This window comes from Diadema antillarum, unplaced genomic scaffold, assembly GCF_040938485.1.
Source record: "Diadema antillarum isolate AM-2024a unplaced genomic scaffold, OU_Dant_1.0 seq00000719_RagTag, whole genome shotgun sequence".
NCBI classification, from domain to species: Eukaryota; Metazoa; Echinodermata; class Echinoidea; order Diadematoida; family Diadematidae; genus Diadema; species Diadema antillarum.
Window position 1 is genome coordinate 19079 of NW_027271623.1, and position 19923 is coordinate 39001.

General features: G+C 39.0%; 1 protein-coding gene across 1 annotated transcript; it reads right to left on the reverse strand.

Annotated features, from left to right (window-relative positions):
* Nucleotides 1-7200: 7200 nt before the first annotated feature.
* On the reverse strand, nt 7201-19923 carry LOC139738030 (sin3 histone deacetylase corepressor complex component SDS3-like). The gene is made up of 11 exons (XM_071648695.1): nt 19797-19923; nt 17750-17816; nt 16942-17089; nt 16084-16143; nt 14817-14913; nt 13715-13810; nt 10777-10838; nt 9763-9790; nt 9031-9081; nt 7826-8151; nt 7201-7316 (listed from the first exon to the last, which is right to left on the reverse strand). The coding sequence occupies exons 1-11, from the start codon at nt 19921-19923 to the stop codon at nt 7221-7223; spliced, it is 1158 nt and encodes a 385-aa protein (XP_071504796.1). The 3' UTR covers nt 7201-7220.

Here is a 19923-nt window from a genome sequence, read left to right on the forward strand (position 1 = left end):
TGGTTGAGGTTAAAACCAGGATTAATTCACCTTTGTGAATTCAGGCCTTAGTGTTTAGTCCTGCTGTATCAGTGTTCCTTTGTAAAGTATACCTAGTACAGTGTATATGTTTTTGGTTTGTTAGTTTTTTCAGTCACACTCATCTGATATTGCTCTAAAACAGGTGTTTTCTCAGTCTGAATTAAACACTGTAAAACTGCACTTACAGAAAGTACATTGTATTTGAGGCTTGTTTGTTTGTTTTTATTTTCATTATGAACCAGAAATAAGAGAATATTCCGTAATAACTTCTGCTCCCACCATTCTGTGGGTTGTGGAATGCAGTGGGAATAATTATGAGACACATATCCAGTATTCTGTTCCTGCAGCAACATTGGCATGTGCTTGTCAAGTTACCATTTGTTCATGCAGAGTTAGCAGCTTTTGAGTGTTTCAGTCTGTAATCATTACTTTGCACATACAAGTTGAATGACACATCATTTTTTTATTTACTGAAAAGAAATGCTGACACCTTTCTCATTTCTCACAATGTGTCAGGTGTACATGTCAATGGATTACATGTCCATTAAAATGCATTGTTTCATGCTGTAAATACAATCCGTACTGTATCCCCTGAGGCTTGAGTGTTGTTCATTAATGTGTACAGAACAATATGCCATGTTCACTTGATTTACATGTAACAGCACATGTACCACAAGTAGGTTCTTTGCATAAGAGACATAAAATACAAGAAACACACTGCTGCCACTCTTTACATGTTAAATAACAAAAATTATCTTAAAGACCTAATAAAATGGTCTGGGCATTTTTTTCTCAATGATGTAATAATATTAAATGTTAAATTCTAAGTAATTCTATGGTTGTGCGGGGTTTTTTACTGTTCTGAATTTTGTTCTATATTTGTTAACATAATGGATGCAATTTCCTCGGTTTTGGAAAACTTGCTATACTTTCACCGCATGCGGCGCACTATCACTTCTAAATTGTGATGACGTCTAAGAACGGAGTCGTTCACGGCCAGTCTAGCCGTAGCCAGCGAGCTGGCAAGGCTATGCTAGCGCAGCGCAGCGACAGCCGGCCGGCGGCTGCACTGGCTAGCGCTGGCGGGGGAGCGAGCTAGCGAGCGCATAGCAGGTGCTGCGCTGCACTATTGTCATTGGCTAAGCCTTTAGACAAAAGAATATTTAATGAACTGTATCGGATTTAATACTGCCAATAATACAGATTACTTACTGTGGTACGCTTGGATATCCATTATTTTCGGCAAACTCGTGAAATAGGCCCCACCACTGCGTGTCTGTACTAATAGTAATACTACGGCGACTCGCCTGTTTCAGCCCCACCGTGTGGCGTTCATCTCGGTAGGTAAGCACGGCGGTGGGGCTGCCTTCCACAGTGAATACTCGTGAATGCGGCGAAAATGACTTCATAATAATATGGCCCTCGACTAATTTAACGGTCAATTTAACCATAAATACAACCCTACCTAACCCTAAACCCAAGGAGGACCTACCCTTGCTTGCTATAAACGCACGGGTACGGTGCACACGCACTGCGGTGGGGCCTATTTCACGATGGGTAGCCCCACCACCACTGCGTGTCTGTACTAATACTACGGCGACTCGCCTGCTTTATAGGCCTAGACCTACTCGTGAATCCAGCCCCACCGTGGCATTCATCGGTAGATAAGCACGGCGTTTGGGCTTCCTTCCACAGTATGATTTTTAGCATAAAACAAAAACTACTCGACCAAAATTGACAATAATTCTTGGTATCGTTTTTCTTAGAAAATGGCGCATCTAAATTACTGATAACAAATATTGCAGAAACTGACTATGGGAAACTGGTTAGGCCTTCTTTTTTTCTTCTTTTTTTTGGAGCCACGACCCACCCTGTAACAACATATCCCCCTAACCGTTAGGCGTTAGAGTGTAGCCTCGGTACTACTACCAAAGATTCTGCTATTACTACTTACTAGTCTACTAGACCTAGTGCCGTAGTGGTAATAGTACTACTACTAGTAGTAGTACTAGTAGACTACTACTACTAGTAGACTGCTACTAAATCTACTACTAGACTACTACTGGTAGTTTAACTTGTAAGCGCCGGCCGACGGGCCAGGCCACGGCCGGGACGCTCCCGCTTGCTTGCTGCGGCCGAAGTAGCCGCTCACTTTGTGAGCGAGCTGGGCCTGTTCTTCTAATCTACTTACTAGACAAACAGTTACAACTTGCAATGTCAATCATGTAGAATACAGTATATCCTTTCTAAGGTTAAACTATATGGGGGCATACCAGACATACCACTCTGTATTTCCCAGGCGATCGTTTCCGTGAGGTCTATTCTCGGGCTTGGTGCCATGTTCATACGCTCTTGCACTGGCAGCGGGGGAGATGCAGCTGGTTCATATCGGTAAGGTGCAGCCCCACGATAACGTTCTGGTTCATCGGCTGCCTCTCCCTCCCCATCTTCCCCTTCAACTTCATGTGCCTCCTCTTCTTCTCCGCTATCGTCAGAGCTGCAGTCTTCATCATCATCATCAATGTCGAAGTTTACCCATATAGGGGAAGATATTATGCTCGAGGTACCAGGTATCTGTGCAAGCTAACTTAGTGATAATGTACGTGGTAATGCGTACATATGTCGACAGTCAGTGGGTCGACCGGGAGCGCACATCCCGCGGCACGGGGCCCGGGCCTGGCCGGGCTAGCTATCGTGTACGCGCGTGTACCAAGCTAGTAATCTGAGTGCTTGTGCTGAGCGGCGTCTGCTAACTGAGCACAACTCCGTGCTTATATGTCATCAATCGGTTCAGGGGTGTTGGTCACGTGACTATCTTTTTCGCAAAAGCTGCAACGGGGTCCTCCAAAAATGTGATATTTGGGGGAGTTTCTAGAAGCGATAAAAACCGGAACGACACTGACAACATATTTACATTGATAATCATGACATATGTTTTACATTTCTTTTGCATATTAAAACATTTTGCAAGCATTTTATTAGGTCTTTAAAATGCTATTACTGAAGCACATTTTTTTCTGATGATAATAGCAAGACCCTTGCCATAGGGTCTTCTTACATTTGACATCTTCAGTTTAAAGCCAGAAGTTGTTACTGCACTGATGAGTGTTAGGGTCTTTCAGCCTCTTCATGATGTACAGTCAGGCATGAACTAAATTATATGTATTCCAGTAACATGTCAAATTGTACAGGAAAACCATGTGAAAATAAGGTACATGTAGCAAGGGCCAACCAGTACACTTGTACCTGGTAAAGGTATTTAAAAAACAAAGGCCAGCTACATACAACAAAGGAAAATATGGACAGCCAAATTCACCTTGTCAAGTTATACCTTTGTAGGTAGTAAGCGAGCTTGCTTAACCCTGTTCACTTTTACATGCATGTGTACACTGTACTACTAAATGCAGATCCCTAACCATTCGGAATTTTGGAGGAAAGAATCTGAGTTCTGACCATTCTCAGCTCATGTCACGATAGGAATTTCCTATTTTGGTGATAATATTACTACTGTACACACTCCCATAGGAAGTGCTCTTTCTTACTTTCGAGCCAAGTCATCCCTATTGAGGTCTGCCAAACATACTGCAGTCCACAGCACCTTTTCATTCTCTTATCTCTTCCTATCGCTCATTACTTCAGTAACACTTAGCACCTGATACCTTCCCCTTACAAGTGGTAAATTGCAGATGTCCAAATATGTTTTGTCTTTACAATATGTACTTTATACCGCTGCAATTGTCATCAATAACACCAAGAAGTTGTGGGTGGGTTTTACAAATTATCACCTTTTTATCTCATCATTTAGAACAGTCTATAATCAACATCATTTGCTGAATTTTGAATTTCTATAATATCATGTGGTTTCCATTCAAAGAAAATCTTTCCAGGAAAGTGCAAATACATGTAGTTGCACTTCCCCTACATGAACAAGCCCTCTTTGCTGTATTGTAACACTTAAAAATCAAAATTATTCAGGATACCAAGCTTGGTCTACAAGCTTGTAACAGCTCCATCCCATGATTACGTCATGTACATTGGAATTGTTCATGTAGACTGCTACTCATTACATAAATATATGCTGTATCATGAGTGGATTTACCTTGCTTCAAACTCAACAGATTCTGAAATGAGGTAATGCCCACAGAATCAAAATCGCCTCTACATTGTACCCTAAAGCGCTTTTTACACTTGTGTTTCTTAACCCCGAACTTTCTCTGACCCAGGACTATCGTTAGTCCCGTACCAATTTTTTCAGCTTTTTACACTCGCCAATTAGTCCCGTCCTATCTCTTGTCCGGGGCTAAGGAGAAAACTGACCTTTTTACACTCGTATTTCTTAGCCCCGGACTTTCCAAACCACATGAATATTCATGATTACGCTGTGTACTGTACACGTACACGCATGCACTGGCAGCACTTGATTACCTCGTTTCTGATTGGTCAATGAGGGTCGGACTTCGTCTCCGTCGCTTAGCCCAGGATTATTTTTTCATTCTGTTTACACTCACTTGCTTGGCACTGCAATTGCGGTGCTAACCCTGCTATTTTGCAGAGCCAGATAGTACGGGATTATCAGTGGAGGTGTGGAGGTGTCGTGGCTGAGTGGATAAGAGCGCTCGTCTGTGAACGACATGAGCGTGGTATGGTTCGTGGGTTCGAGCCCATGCCAAGCCCGACACGTTTGCCCTTCAGCAAGGCACTTTATCCACATTGCTGCTCTCCACCCAGGAGTATAAATGGGTACCCGGTAGGATGAGAAAGCTTATGTTGGTTGATCAGCATGTGCGCGCCTGTAAAATGGCTGCGACTGGCTGGAATGCTCCCCAGGGAGTGGAGAATGAGCACTGTTAGTGCTGGTTGGAAATAATGTATCCAGTGACCGGGGTAATAATAGTCTGTAAAGCGCATTGAAACCCTGAAGTGTGTGAAATGCGCTTTATAAAAAACCAGCTATTATCAGTGGGGCTAGCCCACTTTGGCAAAAACGAGTGTAAACAGAAAGTGGGCTAAGGATAGTCCAGTACCAACGGTGGGGCTAAGGCCCCCCCTTAGCCCCACCGTTGGTACGGGACTAAGCAAAAATTTACAAGTGTAAAAAGCCCTTAAGATAATTTGTACTCTCCAAATATGACATAGCAGAGTAAAAATTATCATAACATCTGAGATTTCACAAAACGATGACATACCACTACCAGTGAAGAAATCATCATAATGACCGAGATTTCACAACACAATCTTTAGATTTCTATTTGTCCCTTTAATTACATAGGTTTTAATAGACAACAAGCTCTTGCTTACTCTCTGAGCAGCAAATGAAGGTTGGACACAATCTTACAAGTAAACTCATCACCACTCCTGTATCTGGGGAAAGCATATTCAAGTGTGTAACTACTGACATGCATAACTTTGCAACAATTCCTTGATCAACTCGTGGTCAAAATGTCTCTCTTTGAGTACAGAGTTGGAGTTACAACTGGCTGTAATTATTCAAACAGTTGTCAGAATTCTATTGATGTACAAAACAATTTAACAGGTGCATCTGTGCCTTTGATGATCGATGTTCAATGCTGCCATCTTGCTGAGCAATCTGAAGATTTATTTTGAATGTTAACATAATGTTGGCCATATTTTGCTTATTAATTTATTAAATGAAATGAAATTTCACTTAATGATAAAGCATGTACAGTTGTACAACAAAATTCAATCCCGTCCAGAAATTTGTGCAAAAGTGTAAATCAGAGCTGTATCATGTGAAAATGTTTAAAACTGTACCAACCTGGAAAGCCAGTTTTTTCACTTTTCCACTTTATTTCCACAAATAAAACTAATATGGAATAATCTCCAAGTATAATTCTTTATTGATGATATATCAAACTAGTGCCTGGGTATGCCTAGTCAAGTAATTTTCATCTTTCTTTCAGCATTTTTTGCGCAATTTCTATTCACACATCCTTGTGTCTGTACCACCTACCTTTTATAAGAAGGGATAGCAAAAAGTAATTACCATCACAAAGACATAATCTTCCTTAGAAAGTGGCTGGTGATTATGCAATGAGACACGAGTCAATCGTCTTCCTATCTGTGTGGCAGCTCCTTTTTGGCTCATGCTTAAAATATTTTTGCGCGGTCATGACTCCATTCTCTTGAACCTCCGTGGTATAATGGTGCAGAGGAATTCCTGGAGTTCAAACACCAAAGGCTGACACAAACATGAAAATTGGCCCCATTGATTTACACCAATACCAGGATTATTACAGCATCTGACCTCATCATTATATCAAGACTCCTCTCTTGGTAATAATAGCAAGCTTTAGATCTGTGTCACTCATGTTTATGACATGCATCCTCCCACGCTGGACAAAGGGAACAGCTGCTGTCTGGTGCCACAAATCTAAAGCTCACTAATATTTCATAGAAATTGACTGCAAGCAAACCTTGGTTAGTCTGGAAACTAGAAAGAGATTTTTGGATAGCAATTAGAACAGTGGACAACTGAACAAAAGCTCTTTTGATGCATGTCACAATCTGCTTAGAAAGAAAGTGGAGAAATAAAGGGACTTTGACGATATGCACCCTGTACAAAGTCATCTTACAAGAAATCTGTCTCTTCCACTAGGAAGATAACCTTTGTCTTGGCATTTAATGCCATATTTTAGCTAAAACTAGAACTAGCCTAGGCAGGCATTTGAAACTCTTGAATTTGAGTTCACTCAATTTAATCTGTGTTCCAGCTGACTTCAGTGATTATCAAATCAATACAAAAACAGAATCAGCAGAGTTTCATACCAAATTGAACCCAAGTAAGATAGTCGCAGAAGATTCTAAGTTGGTCACAATCACATACAAAAATACCCAGGCATATGGCATTGTCTTTCCCTCATATTATGTTACTGCTGTTGTTTTAATCCAGTGTTGTCTTTCAGAGAAGCATCACTACACCAGCCTGCTGACCTCAGATATCTCTTGGGACAGGTCAAAATTAAGAACTCTTCCTTACATAGTGGACATGTATTTTATATGCAATCTTTTGATTATCGTGTGCCAATGCTTTGAGAAGGCCAATATTGCTAAGTCAGTGGAGACGTCTGGCAAATCATGATTAATGTTACAAATATCTCCAAGGAAGTGCCCTTAGAGTTACCTATATACAATATAATACAGACTATACACGCCCAGGACAAAAAAGAGACATGGGTGGATTATGTGGATCTTTTCCTGATCTTATATTTCCCTTTCTGCATTTGAGTCACATAGATGCGCATCTTCTGGTTGTCCAAGGTTTTCTTCACCCAGATCTGCAGATAGAAGAGACAAAACAGGATGACGGGTTTAACTTACAAAACAGAAGTCACACACTGGAAGACATGTGCATGATGTATCACATCCAGGACTGAATTTCAAACATGCAAAGAAACTCTACGACCTGGCAGTAACTTGTTTCATTCAGGGATGTTGATGGTTTCAGTTTCAGTTTATTTTCTTTAATCACTGTAATTTGCCTCGAATCAGCAAAGCTGTTCTTCTGCAAATCTGTGAATAACATAAAAATAGCAGGAATACATACAAACTGCACTTATATACAATAATAAAGAAAGGAACAAGTGTATTCAGACTGCTAATCCGCTTTCAATACCACTATCAAACCTGGTTTGGTAGAGGATGACAACAACAAGTGTGAAAATGGCAAAAATTGGTGCTTGGTGAATTCAGAAGGATTGGTCTTAATATGCTGTACAATATTTAAGACAGTAGCATCTTTTGAAAGTCCAGCACACACCTAGGTTGCCTATCTAGTAATTCTCACCTCAATCTGGCCGATGGACGTGATGATTGCGCTGACCTTCCCCATGTCCTTGGACTCAACGTACACATTCTGGCCTCGATGGAACCAACGCTTCTCATAGAACAGCTTTCCATCCTCAATGCGCACATTGTATTTATGGTTGCTGCTACTTCCTGCTCCACTGTTACTGCTGGAGGTTGTGGTGGTGTTGGTGCTGCCAGTGGTGGATGTTGTAATGCCTGAAGTGTTTGTGGTGCTGGTTGTGTTGCCTGATGTTGCAGAGTTGTTGCTGTGGCTGTGTGAGCCATGGTTGGAATGGGATTTCATGCCTGTCTTGGGTTTCCATGCTAAAAAATACAACAAGCAAACAAATGCATAAAGAAGAATTACCATGACATATCTCATTTGTGTTACTCTGCTGGGGTTATTATTTTTTTTCCTAGCTGTCCAGTTGTAATTTGCCTTACATAACTAAATACAAGCAAAAGGAATTCAGTGTTGTTGTGACATAGAAATTGACTGGAATTTGCAAGTACTGATTTGTGATACAAAAAGATACTTGCAAGATAAAATTCTTATCACATATGTGACAGCATTTTGTCAACACACTCAACTCATTTATTACCAGCTTCAGGCAGTCAGTAGCATGTCCAGGCCATGGGTCTGTGCATGTATAACCTTTTTTTCTTTTCTTTTCTTTTCTTTTAAGATTACAGTTTTGTACATATGGTAGATCTTGAAAAACCTCAAAGGTTCTAACTACATTATCTGCTGACATTTTGGATCATTCATCCATAATGTAATTTGCACTTTGCTGACCCTTTATCATACCTAGTTTGTTTGTGTTTCCCATGATATCATAAAATCATCTCAAGCAGTTTAAAATCTATCACATGATTATTGCTATTGAACATTTTTTTTTTTTCATTTTTTAAAATTTGTTTTATTTGTTTTATTTTATCTTATTTTTTATTTTAATTTTTTTAAAGCCAGCATCTCGGGTTGAGAGTGAGACAGTGATGTGCACTTGAAGTGCTTATTTCCGGTATGCCACTCAGCATTGTTTTACTGCTCCTTTGTTTGTTAGCACATAATGTTTCAATATGGTTGCTACAGTGTATTTTTGCTACAATCAGCAGGAATGATGGCAGGCTATACAAGCTGGTTACAGAGCCAAATACGACCAAGTAGGCAGTACATTACTACATGAGAGAACAGCCACTTACAGGCTTTGGGCTTCCACGTTTGTGTCTTCTCTGCGGACTTACGGATGTTTCCTGCATCAAGAACAATGGCAGAGTTGAGTTTTCATGACTTTCAATGAGTCCCTTCATCTATGCTACTGATACAGTAAATGTTGTACTTGTTGGATTCTTTTTTTCTTTCATTTTTTAAAAATATTACTGTAACTTCAATGAAGATAGTGAAAGAATAGAAAATCAAAGAGTGAGAGAGTGGTATCAGTCAACCACATTCTACACATGGTGAAATTTACTTCTAAATTGTTCTATAAACTGGTCACATACCAAACATGTTTTCACAGTTATATACCACTATGTCTTACTGTTGACTTCAATATTCAGTGCAATAGGACAACCCATACAGTCAAACCTGTCTTAGTGCTCAACTGTTGTGTAAGGCCACGAGAAACAATTCCCTCCAAGAGAAAAGGCATGCTGAAGAACCTGTCTATAGCGGCCATCCTTTCTATAACAGCCATTTTCTCTCCCTTGGGTGGCCACTTTAGACAGGTGTGACTGTAGTTGTAGCGCAGAACTGGACCTGCTAATAAAGCTACATAATTTAGCACCTGAATATCTTCTGTGTAGACACAAAGGTGTTGCACTGAATGCTATTTTTGCCTTGTTTGTAAAGATCTGGACAATAACAAGCCTTTATATGAGGAAATGGAGAAAGTGTGTGAACAGAGTGAAATTCAATCTTAGATACAAGATTACCTGATTTCTTGGTTGTTCCACTTTTACTCTGTAAAATAAATCAGAAGTGAAAAGAAATATATTACAAAAAATACATTATTAGGTAACAGGTGCTAAGATAAGAGTGAAAAAATTTCAAAACTGAAACTGAACTTGTGATCTAGAAAGATTTGTCATTTGTTTCCTCTGGTTCTCAGTAATGGTTACCGGTACATTAGGAAATGAAACCAATTATTTATCTTTGTACAAAACTGCACAGGGTTCCAGTATTAAAATGCATCTCATTACACCTTCTGTGACATTTCAAAAGTCAAACTGATCTGATGATTGACAATATATCTTGAAGGTCTTGAGGCCAAGCTATGTGTACACATGTAAGATGCTGTGTAATTGACCCTCTTAGGGTTGGAGATGTCTGAGTCTTTAAATGCTATTCTGCGATGTTCTTTGTATTTGCTATATATGCTTGTAAATATCTGTAAATAAACTGTATTATAATGTAAATAACAACTGAATGGACGTAAATTACGGAACACACAAAAAGTCTGCAAGAATCTTCAGCTAATGAAGACTTAATCATCATCATCATCATCAGAAGAAGAAGAAGAAATGTCACCTCTACTAATTGCAACATACTATATATCAGTCATCACATATCCCATATGATGCCTGGTAGTGTTGAAATGAAGTACAGTGTGTGACAAAGTCCTTACTAAAATACAGTGAGATGACAAGGCCCCCCTCAAAAAAAAAAAAAAAATCAATCAATAGAAAATAATAACAAAAAATACAGAAATTCTTTCCTGTAGCTCTTAGGAAAAGCACACTCAAAACTATTTTGCACATTCTGCAAAAGCATGAACACAACACAATGAACTGCTTGGTAATGGCAAGTAAGGCAGGAGAGGGAAGTCTATTTCACTAAAGGACTTGATAAGGACTTAACAAAGAGAGTCTTTGATTATTCACTACTGTGTACAGTGTAGAGAAGTCTTCAATAAGAAGGCAGGCACTGAAAGCTAAGAGATTAATTACCTTGGTGAGGGCTTTAATGTCAGCTGTAATGTCCTCATCATTCAGCAAGTAGCAAAACTGAGGTGCACCTTGGTCAAGTCAAATATTCATAAGTTATGAAAGAGCAATCATAAATCTTTTTTTTTTCTGTGTCTTCATGCATTCATATATCTTGAACAGTGAAGTCATGGAATGGAGCTCACGTGGATAGCAATTTCAACTTTTTAATTTGTGCATATACTTATAGAACGAACAACAGAAGTGTGGTGCTACTAGCCATAAGCTAAACTGCTACTAGTTGTATGCTTGATACAACATAGATGTCTGTCTATACATCATAGTGGGTCTATTCTCCTCTTAGCAAGATTTTGCTTGATTGGGGCCAACACAGACCCATGACAACAAGGCAACATTAAACTTTAAAGGACAAGTTCACCTTCATAAACATAAGGATTGAGAAAATGCAACAATATTAGTAGAACACATCAGTGAAAGTTTGAGGAAAATTGGACAATCGATGCAGAAGTTATGAATTTTTTTAAATTTTTGTGTTGGAACCGCTGGATGAGGAGACTACTACAGCTTGTGAGTCATATGCGTACAACAGTACAAAGAAAATGTAAAAGAAAATTCAACATATTTTCACTTTTTTCGCATAATAAAAGAGCACTTGACTTGCCTCTTTCTAAAGGCAGGGGGAATAATATTACCCATAAAATTTGTCGGTAACGAGTCAGGGGAATGTGTACTTTTTTTCAAAAGATGGAATTTTGTGAAATTCTCTTTATATTTTCCTTATATTGTTGTACGCATGTGACATCTAAGTTATTCATACACAGCAGTAGTCTTCTCATCCAGCGGGTACTGCACAAAAACTTCAAAAATTCATAACTTTTGAACGGATTGTCTGATTTTCCTCAAACTTTCAATGATGTGTTCTACTAATATTGCTACATTCTCTCAATCCTTATGTTTATGAAGGTGAACTTGTCCTTTAAGCTTGCATTAGTCAATGTAACATTCATATATACCAGGTTAAAATTGGAAGAATAAGTCTCTGCACCTAACCAGATATGCAATGTACTACTTTATGTAAGATCACCATCATCACCATGGAGATCACTGTACTGTTTCCAATCAATGTACCATCTGCACATAATATCTTTGCCTGCTATATACTGTACACGCATTAACCCATGAAAGACTAGTCCTGAGTATACGCAGGGCAGGTGTTTATGGGAAACATGTTTTATAGCAAAATCAGCTGACCCTCAATAGCTCCATGTATTACTACCTGAGGTTGACAAAAGAAATCTTTGAAGGTCTTACTGATTCTGAATTCTCTGCAAAAATCACATGAAACAGCCTGAAACTAGAAATATCACTGAAGGTGATTAATACCCCCGCCCCGTGACGACAGTCTTACCCAAGGAATGATTTTTCCTTGATCTTCTGCCATTTAAATGCCGTTACCATGGCAACGCAGCTTCCGACACGTCCGAAAAATATGTCTTGCACATCTTCCCACCAAGACTATTGTGTGTGCCACATTTCATAAGCTTTTGTCAAAAACTGAGGAAGTAGTTCAATCCACAAGATCTTTCCTTGATCTTCCGCCATTAATATGCCGTTACCATGGCAACGCAGCTTCCGACACGTCCAAAAAATATGTCTTGCACATCTTCCCACCAAGACCAATGTGTGTGCCACATTTCATGAGCTTCAGTCGAATACAGAGGAAGTAGTTCAATCCGCAAAATCTTTCCTTGATCTTCTGCCATTTATATGCCGTTACCATGGCAACGCAGCTTCCGACACATCCAAAAAATATGGCTTGCACATCTTCCCACCAAGATCAAGGTGTGTACCACATTTCATAAGCTTTGGTCAAAAAACTGAGGAAGTAGTTAAATCCGCAAGATCTTTCCTTGATCTTCTGCCATTAATATGCCGTTACCATGGCAACGTACTTTCGGGTACTGTCAAAAAATGCGTCTTGCACATCTACAACCAAAGGCACACATCTGTACCAAGTTTCATGGAAATTGGGCAAAAACTGAGGAAGTAGTTTGCAACACAAAATTTTCCATCATTTTGGCTCATAATATGTGAGCTGTTACCATGGCAACATACTTTTTGTCACTGTCAAGAAATGTGTCATGCTGACCTATATCCTAAGACAAACATTCAATATGAATTCCATGAGAATTGGAAGAACACTGATGAAGCAGTTTTGCCATGAAGCATTTTGCCCTATATTTTACCAATAACATGCCGTTACCATGGCAATGCACTTTTTGCCACTGCGGAAATATGTGTCTTGCACATTAACATATTCAGATGAACATCTGTACCTAATTTCATAAAAATTGATCAAAAACTGTGGGAGGAGTTCGCGACGCAAGATTTGTACCCATTTTTGCCCATAATATGCCGTTACCATGGCAACGTACTTTTGGGTACTGTCAAAAAATACGTCTTGCACATCTACAACCCAAGGCACACATCTGTGCCAAGTTTTATGGGAATCGGTTGAAAACTGAGGAAGAAGTTCGCGACGCAATATTTGCAATGGACCGACCGCCCGCCCGACCGACCGCCCGACCGACCGCCCGCCCGCCCGCCCGACCGCCCGCCCGCCCGACCGCCCGACCGTCCGCTGATTCCTATATACCCCCTTCAAACTTCGTTTGGCGGGGGTATAAAAAGGGAGTGGGGGACAGATATCCAATTAAAATAAATGAAAAATCTGCATTTTTGGTTTCTCTTTCATTTATTACAAAATTGTTTTTATAAATCAGAGCCTGCAATCCTGCAGAAATGTGTTCTGCTCCAGTAGTATTACCAAGTCTATAATTCATTGGTGTAAACTGGGCGATGTACAGTATTTAGTATTCAGCTAGACAAACAGACAACGGTAGAGAACTTGATTCAGTGTGTGTAAAGCAGCAAAGGATATCAGGTGATGGTTTCCGTCTCTTTTCTGGTAATGGAATGGGATCATTGGGTCTCCTCCTCAGCTTCCTGGTTATAGCTGGCTTGATCTCCATAGAGTCTAATGCGTAAGACATACATGCAGATTCATGGCAACAGCTCAGTAACAATTCACAATCTTCAGACTTCATACAGGCTTATGAACTTTATATCAGTCACGTCACTACCAAAAGTTGCTACTATCATGGCAAGCAAGAAAGACTTTTTGGTTGATCTTCTTACAGTCTATACTTCAGAAAAACTTGAGCATGACAACATAAACTTCATTTCTTCTCATATCAATTCATACTGAGAGTGTAGTATACAAGATGACATTGTATGAAATACTTTTCCAGAACAGGAGTATAAAACGAGCATAAGTAACATGATGTCATTAAATGTGTGAAGCATATGAAAATACATCAATGCACCCATCAGGGGCACACTGACTCTGTTTAAATGCAACTGACTGTCAGTCAAAGTATGGCATATGGCTATTTGTCCTGGGCAAAAATTAGCCTTTGTTTGAGAAACAAAGTGATGTAAATCAAATCATATGCTCCAAACTCACACTGTTTAACATATTATTGTCTTACCACTTAGTAAAAAAATGTTTCTGTAAATTAACAACAATTAACAAATGACCATTACCCACACTAACCCACCACCTTCATGTGCAATGCATCATCTCTTGGTGTGGATTCTTTTTAGGGCAACAGAAGTTTATAACACTAACAGAGAAGAAAGTAATTTCCAACATGAAAATTAGCAAAAATCGTAATTTTTCACTTTAAATGCCGAGTCAAGTAATCTGCCATACAATGATAATGTTGTACATATGTGTAAGTGTTTGTGTGTGTGTGTGTGTGTGTGTGTGTGTGTGTGTGCATAGGGCACAAGGCAATAAAATATAACTCTAAAAGGTAGGACATTTTTCTTTTTTTTTTGCCGCCCTCCCATCAACCCAAGTACTACACTCTCCTTGTAATCAGTACTAGCATGTAGTCATCTTCAGTACAGCTTGGAGTAATGTTAAATACTCTGCTCACGACTCCAAAGGTCTATGTAGAGAGAGAAGTACAGCTTACCTCCTGTGAGTTCCATTGATTGGTGTTCTATCTCTATCATTCTCTTCCTATCATCCAGTTCTATCAACAATGTCTCCATCAGGTCCATCTTTTTGGTCTGCAGAAGTCAGGAGGAAAAAAATAAGTGTTTTTTTTCCTGTTGTCATGGAATCATTGCCTATATTAAGTAAACAGTCCATCTTGTCTTTATGATGTTAGTTGGTATCATGCTATATCATTACATCCCCCAATGAGGTTATGTTCCTGCCGGTGTTGGTTTGCTTGTCTGTGTCTGTCTGTTTGCAAGATAACTTAAAAAGATGTGAACGGATTTGAATCTAATTACAGGAAAGGTTGATAATGACACAAGGAACAGATAATTGAAATTTGGTAGTGATCAGGACTGATAAGCATCTGGAGCCAGGATACTTAAAAAATTTTTTTGGAAGGACTATAATTGACAAATATGGCCAACAAAAGAGGGAGTCCAAGCTATGCGTATTTAAGGTGTGCATAAATGCGCACTGAGAGCGCACTCGAGGCATCACATGCAGCAGTAAGCTGATGAGGTAGACTCTGAGATACAATAGAATTAGGAAAAAGGGCAACTCTCAGCATGTGTGTATAGGTGGAAATGAGCTGCCTGGTGGATGTCTGCATTCATGGAGTGCTTCAATTCTAGTTTTCTCGTCTTATATTTTTTTTCTCAACTCAAACAAACAGTTCAAAAAGTGAAAGAGGAAAAATAACTGATGTCTACTGTCGACTTCATTTGATGGTACACATGCACACATCTTTCATGTGTTGACAGTCAAAGAGAATGTTTAACAAAGAAGATCAGTCCTCATCTGCACATATACATTATGGATTTTTGACTATTTCTTTTTATGGTTGTCGATGTAGCAGTGATAAAGAATACCTACATCAGTCACAAAAGGATTGTTACATCTGATATTGATTTTCAAGGTGACATTAGAGGTGTGAGCTCTATACACAATTAGTTACTAATTACTCAATATAATGACATCCTCAAATCTTTATCTTTCATGCATACGTACTTGTATGTTTACTCATTTACGGAGCCCAGAATGCAGTCTGTTCACATAACAGCATATTACAAAAGTGAATGAACAGTAATATAGGAACATTATAACACTCTCTTGCCACAACAACATACAAAGTGTACATATCTTCCTTATGTATCTGGCAAGTATCCTAATTTGCTTTCAACACTCTAACCAAGAATTTAAGAGGTTAGATAAAGACAAACAAGTATAAATTTACTGACCTCATAGTCTTTTCCTGCATTCTTTTGGTCTTTGACATATTCTCTTTCAACAAGTTCCATCTGTTTAAAAAAAAATACAAAAAGTAATGACATTCAGAAATAGTAAGTCACTTGCATGAAGTGAAAAGACACAGTCAGTGGGAAATCAAAGGCAAAACATTGATAGATATTTTCTCCAACAGTTTCATACAAAGATTTCTCCCATGAATTTAACCAGCCCTGCTTCCTACAAAACTGTGCCTCATTTCCTATCTCATGATATCAATTGGCATCATGCTATATCTTTTCCTACATACATGTACAGTATACCACATAGTACTAGTATTCTTTTTCTTTTCAAGTGAAACATAGCACTTGCTCAAAAAGTGAAAGAAACAAGTGATCAAAGGAAAGGATGATTTGAAGTGTAAGCATCAAGTGATACTTTGTAGATATTATGGGTAACAAGCATTTTGTGCAAATCTAAAGCATGAGGTGAAAGGCTGTCTCTTGCTCTGTGGCACAAAAGCAGAATGTCAGATATGAATAAACACTGTTAACATGAAAAGAAAAACAAACACACAATGTGCACATGCATGGGTCCTGAAACAAGTCTCAAGTACACGTACATCCATAATGTAAGACTAGTCCTATTCCACTGTTTCATAGGTATGAAATGTAGAAAGTCAATTGATTTTCACTAGGCATACCATATCATGCAATATCAACAAAATGTATCACCAATGTATCATCTTGAAGTAAGAATTGAAAGAACATTGTCTTGGTCTGCCTGGAAAAGGAGAATGTAATGTAGAATTACTATGACCAGAATAGTGTCAATCTACAGCAGGGCACTGAAAATGGAAAAGGTGTTGTCACCTCTAACTGCTTGGAAACTTCAGCCATCCGAAGGCGTTCCTTGTATTGCTGTTCCATTTTTTTCAGTTTCCTGTTGAGCTCAGGGTGGCTACCGTCCATGACTTGCTGGAGCTGTTTCTTCAACGTTGCCAGTTTTTCTTTGTAGATCCTGGACACACAAATCCAGAATACATTCATTACAGCCTGAAATATGAGCCAAGCATGTCACATTCAGAATTTATTCTGAAGAAAAGCTGGCTGATCTCCGAGTCGTACATGTAGCTTGAAGTTCAATGTCCCATGCAATTTACATAATAAAAGAAAAATCATATTTGGCATAAACCCATTCATCGATGTTACATTAAAACAAAATCATGGTCAATCAACTTTATTTGTACAAATATCAACATTATGTCATGAATGCAATTACTCATCAGTTTCTAGAAAATGAGGGTGAATGGCAGTCATAATATTTATGTATGGACATCTTATTTGCATTTAACTTTGCTTTTCAGTTCCAAATCTATAAACTTTGTTACAATATCTGCTATGTGACATCAAAGTCATTGCGATAGCACTCCAGTGTGGAAGTCATTGACATGCCTGAGTTTTAAACAACAAAGAATCCTTCTGTGCTCACTAGATGCAATATTTATTCATTATTTAGAAAGATAGCTTGAGACTGTCCTCATTCACTACCATGATTAATTCATGCATTGCAAACTCATCTCAGTTTCTACAATTCACATCTGATTCACCATACACATTTTTAATGTGACCTCGAATGCAGAGTTTTCACACAGGTACACAAGAGAATCAAGTGGCATACATCTCTTTCATTTCAGTGTACTCCTCCTCCAGTTTGGCTGCATCCGTCTCACTGGCATCCTCAGTATCTGTAAGCAAGCATACAAGTACAGCTGTAATAAATCATGTTTGAGGTACGTTGTATATACCAGTACCTTGTAACAAAATCCATCCAACTCTCCAGACATCTAACATGTTACACAAAAGAGATACATCATAGAAACAGAAAACTGTTGAGAACTTTCTGACATGTCTGACAAGTACAATGATACATCTCATGATTTACATGGCCTGTAGTATTAAAGTGCTTTAACCCTAACTTACCCGGGCTATTTTGTGAGCTTAAAGTCCGGGGGGGGGGGGGGGGGGGGGGGGGGGGCATGATGGCCCCCTTATGATCTCAGCCGCGATTCGCGCCTTCGTTACAAAAATTGGCACACATGTCCCTCATGACTCAATCTATAGGGCTGTGTTGTTAAATTTCAATAAATCGCTTTATTTTATTTCATATGAATTATGTTAACTTATGCATGAAATTAGAATTTGGCTGGAAATCATTAAATACAGCCCGCAAACTTCAAAGTTTTTTGCTCGAGGACTCTTTGGTGAATTCTGATTTAATTTAGGTCAAAAAAAAAAATTGGTATCAATTTTAATTTATTTATTTATTGTTTTTATAATTTCTTATATTTCTTTTTTTACTTTGTTTTTTATTGTTTTAGGCATTTGGGAATCATTGGCAACACTATTTCAATCATAAGAAACATAAAATTAATTGTTTTTAATCACTAAAAGTAAATATAATGAAACAATTACGAATTTCAGATAGAAACCTGATTTGCATTGGTTTTGTACACAAAATCACGTTTTTGAGCAATTTTCAGTCTGACATGCACTTACATAATGTTGCGTAACTTCGAAACCGCGTACCCGGACATCGCAAATTTGGTCTTAAAAGTTGCACAAGGCTTCAAGGTAAATTGTCATGAATCCCCATGTGGATGCGTTCTTGCGTTGCGGAGATGTCACGCGAAGTGTGTGTGTGGGGGGGGCACTATGCCCCCCCCCCCCCCCCCGGTAAGTTAGGGTTAATTACCGAAAGAAGAAGAATTAAATCACATTAGTGAAAGTGTTGGCCAAAATCACATACTGCACATACTAGTATTATTTGGGTAAAATTACCAGTATTCGGTCACCTCCCGAAATTCCGCCACTTGTCTTTAATAACCAGCCAGTTAAGTTCTATAACTCTTCTACTGTCACAACACAACAAAATTTCACATACTTGCACACACATTCACAACAGGAAAGTCCCTTGGGCCTTAGTCCGCTCCAAAAATCCATCGAAAATCCCAAATTTCACCTTCAAAAGTCCAGAATCAGCGTGACCTTCCCAAAGCTTGTGCAATTAAGCCCAGTTTTACGACTACAGGTCACCGAAAAAGCGCTATTATTAAAAATCGAGAAATCCACTGTTCTCTTGTGGGATTTTTTGCTTATTGCAAGCTCGGAGTGTGATGGTATCCTCAAAAATGCAAAAGAATATTTCAATACATGCCGATGCAGTGACTCAATGTACAAGGGTTGAATGCGAGTGCTGATTCCTCAGTCAGTATTTGGTCACCAACGGGCGCCCCAACGTCGCTGATGCAATTTTCGCCAAAAAGAATGAACAAGGTTGTGCACGGTGCATTTTTCAGCTGCCTTGCCCTTGAACTTGGTGAACACGCATTGTCTTGAACACACATTGACTTTGAATTTTGCGTGACCAATTCTGACCGCGGCGACCATATTCTGGGGGATTTTCAAGGTGATATGTTTTGGGATTTTGTGAAATTCTGTGAGATAGGTGAACAAAATGAAAAATTGAGATTGAACAAATATTGATATATTTCACATAAATTTACATTGGGTCATTGCTGTAGATATGATATGTATATGTATGCATCATTTTAGTTTGAAAAACATTGCAGAAAAGCTTAGGCTCTAAATGATCGAATACTGGGGGGTTTTATACCTTGGGTGGGCCATCTTCATCTGCTGTGCTAACTGTGTTACAGTGTACTTACCCTCATCGGACTCATGCTGCACTGTTGTTATTCCTTTGTCGCGGTGATCCTCGCTGTCGCTGAATTCGTACTCTCTCGCGGGATCGACGCCATTTGGCAGGGATTTGTTTCCAAACAATGTACTCAT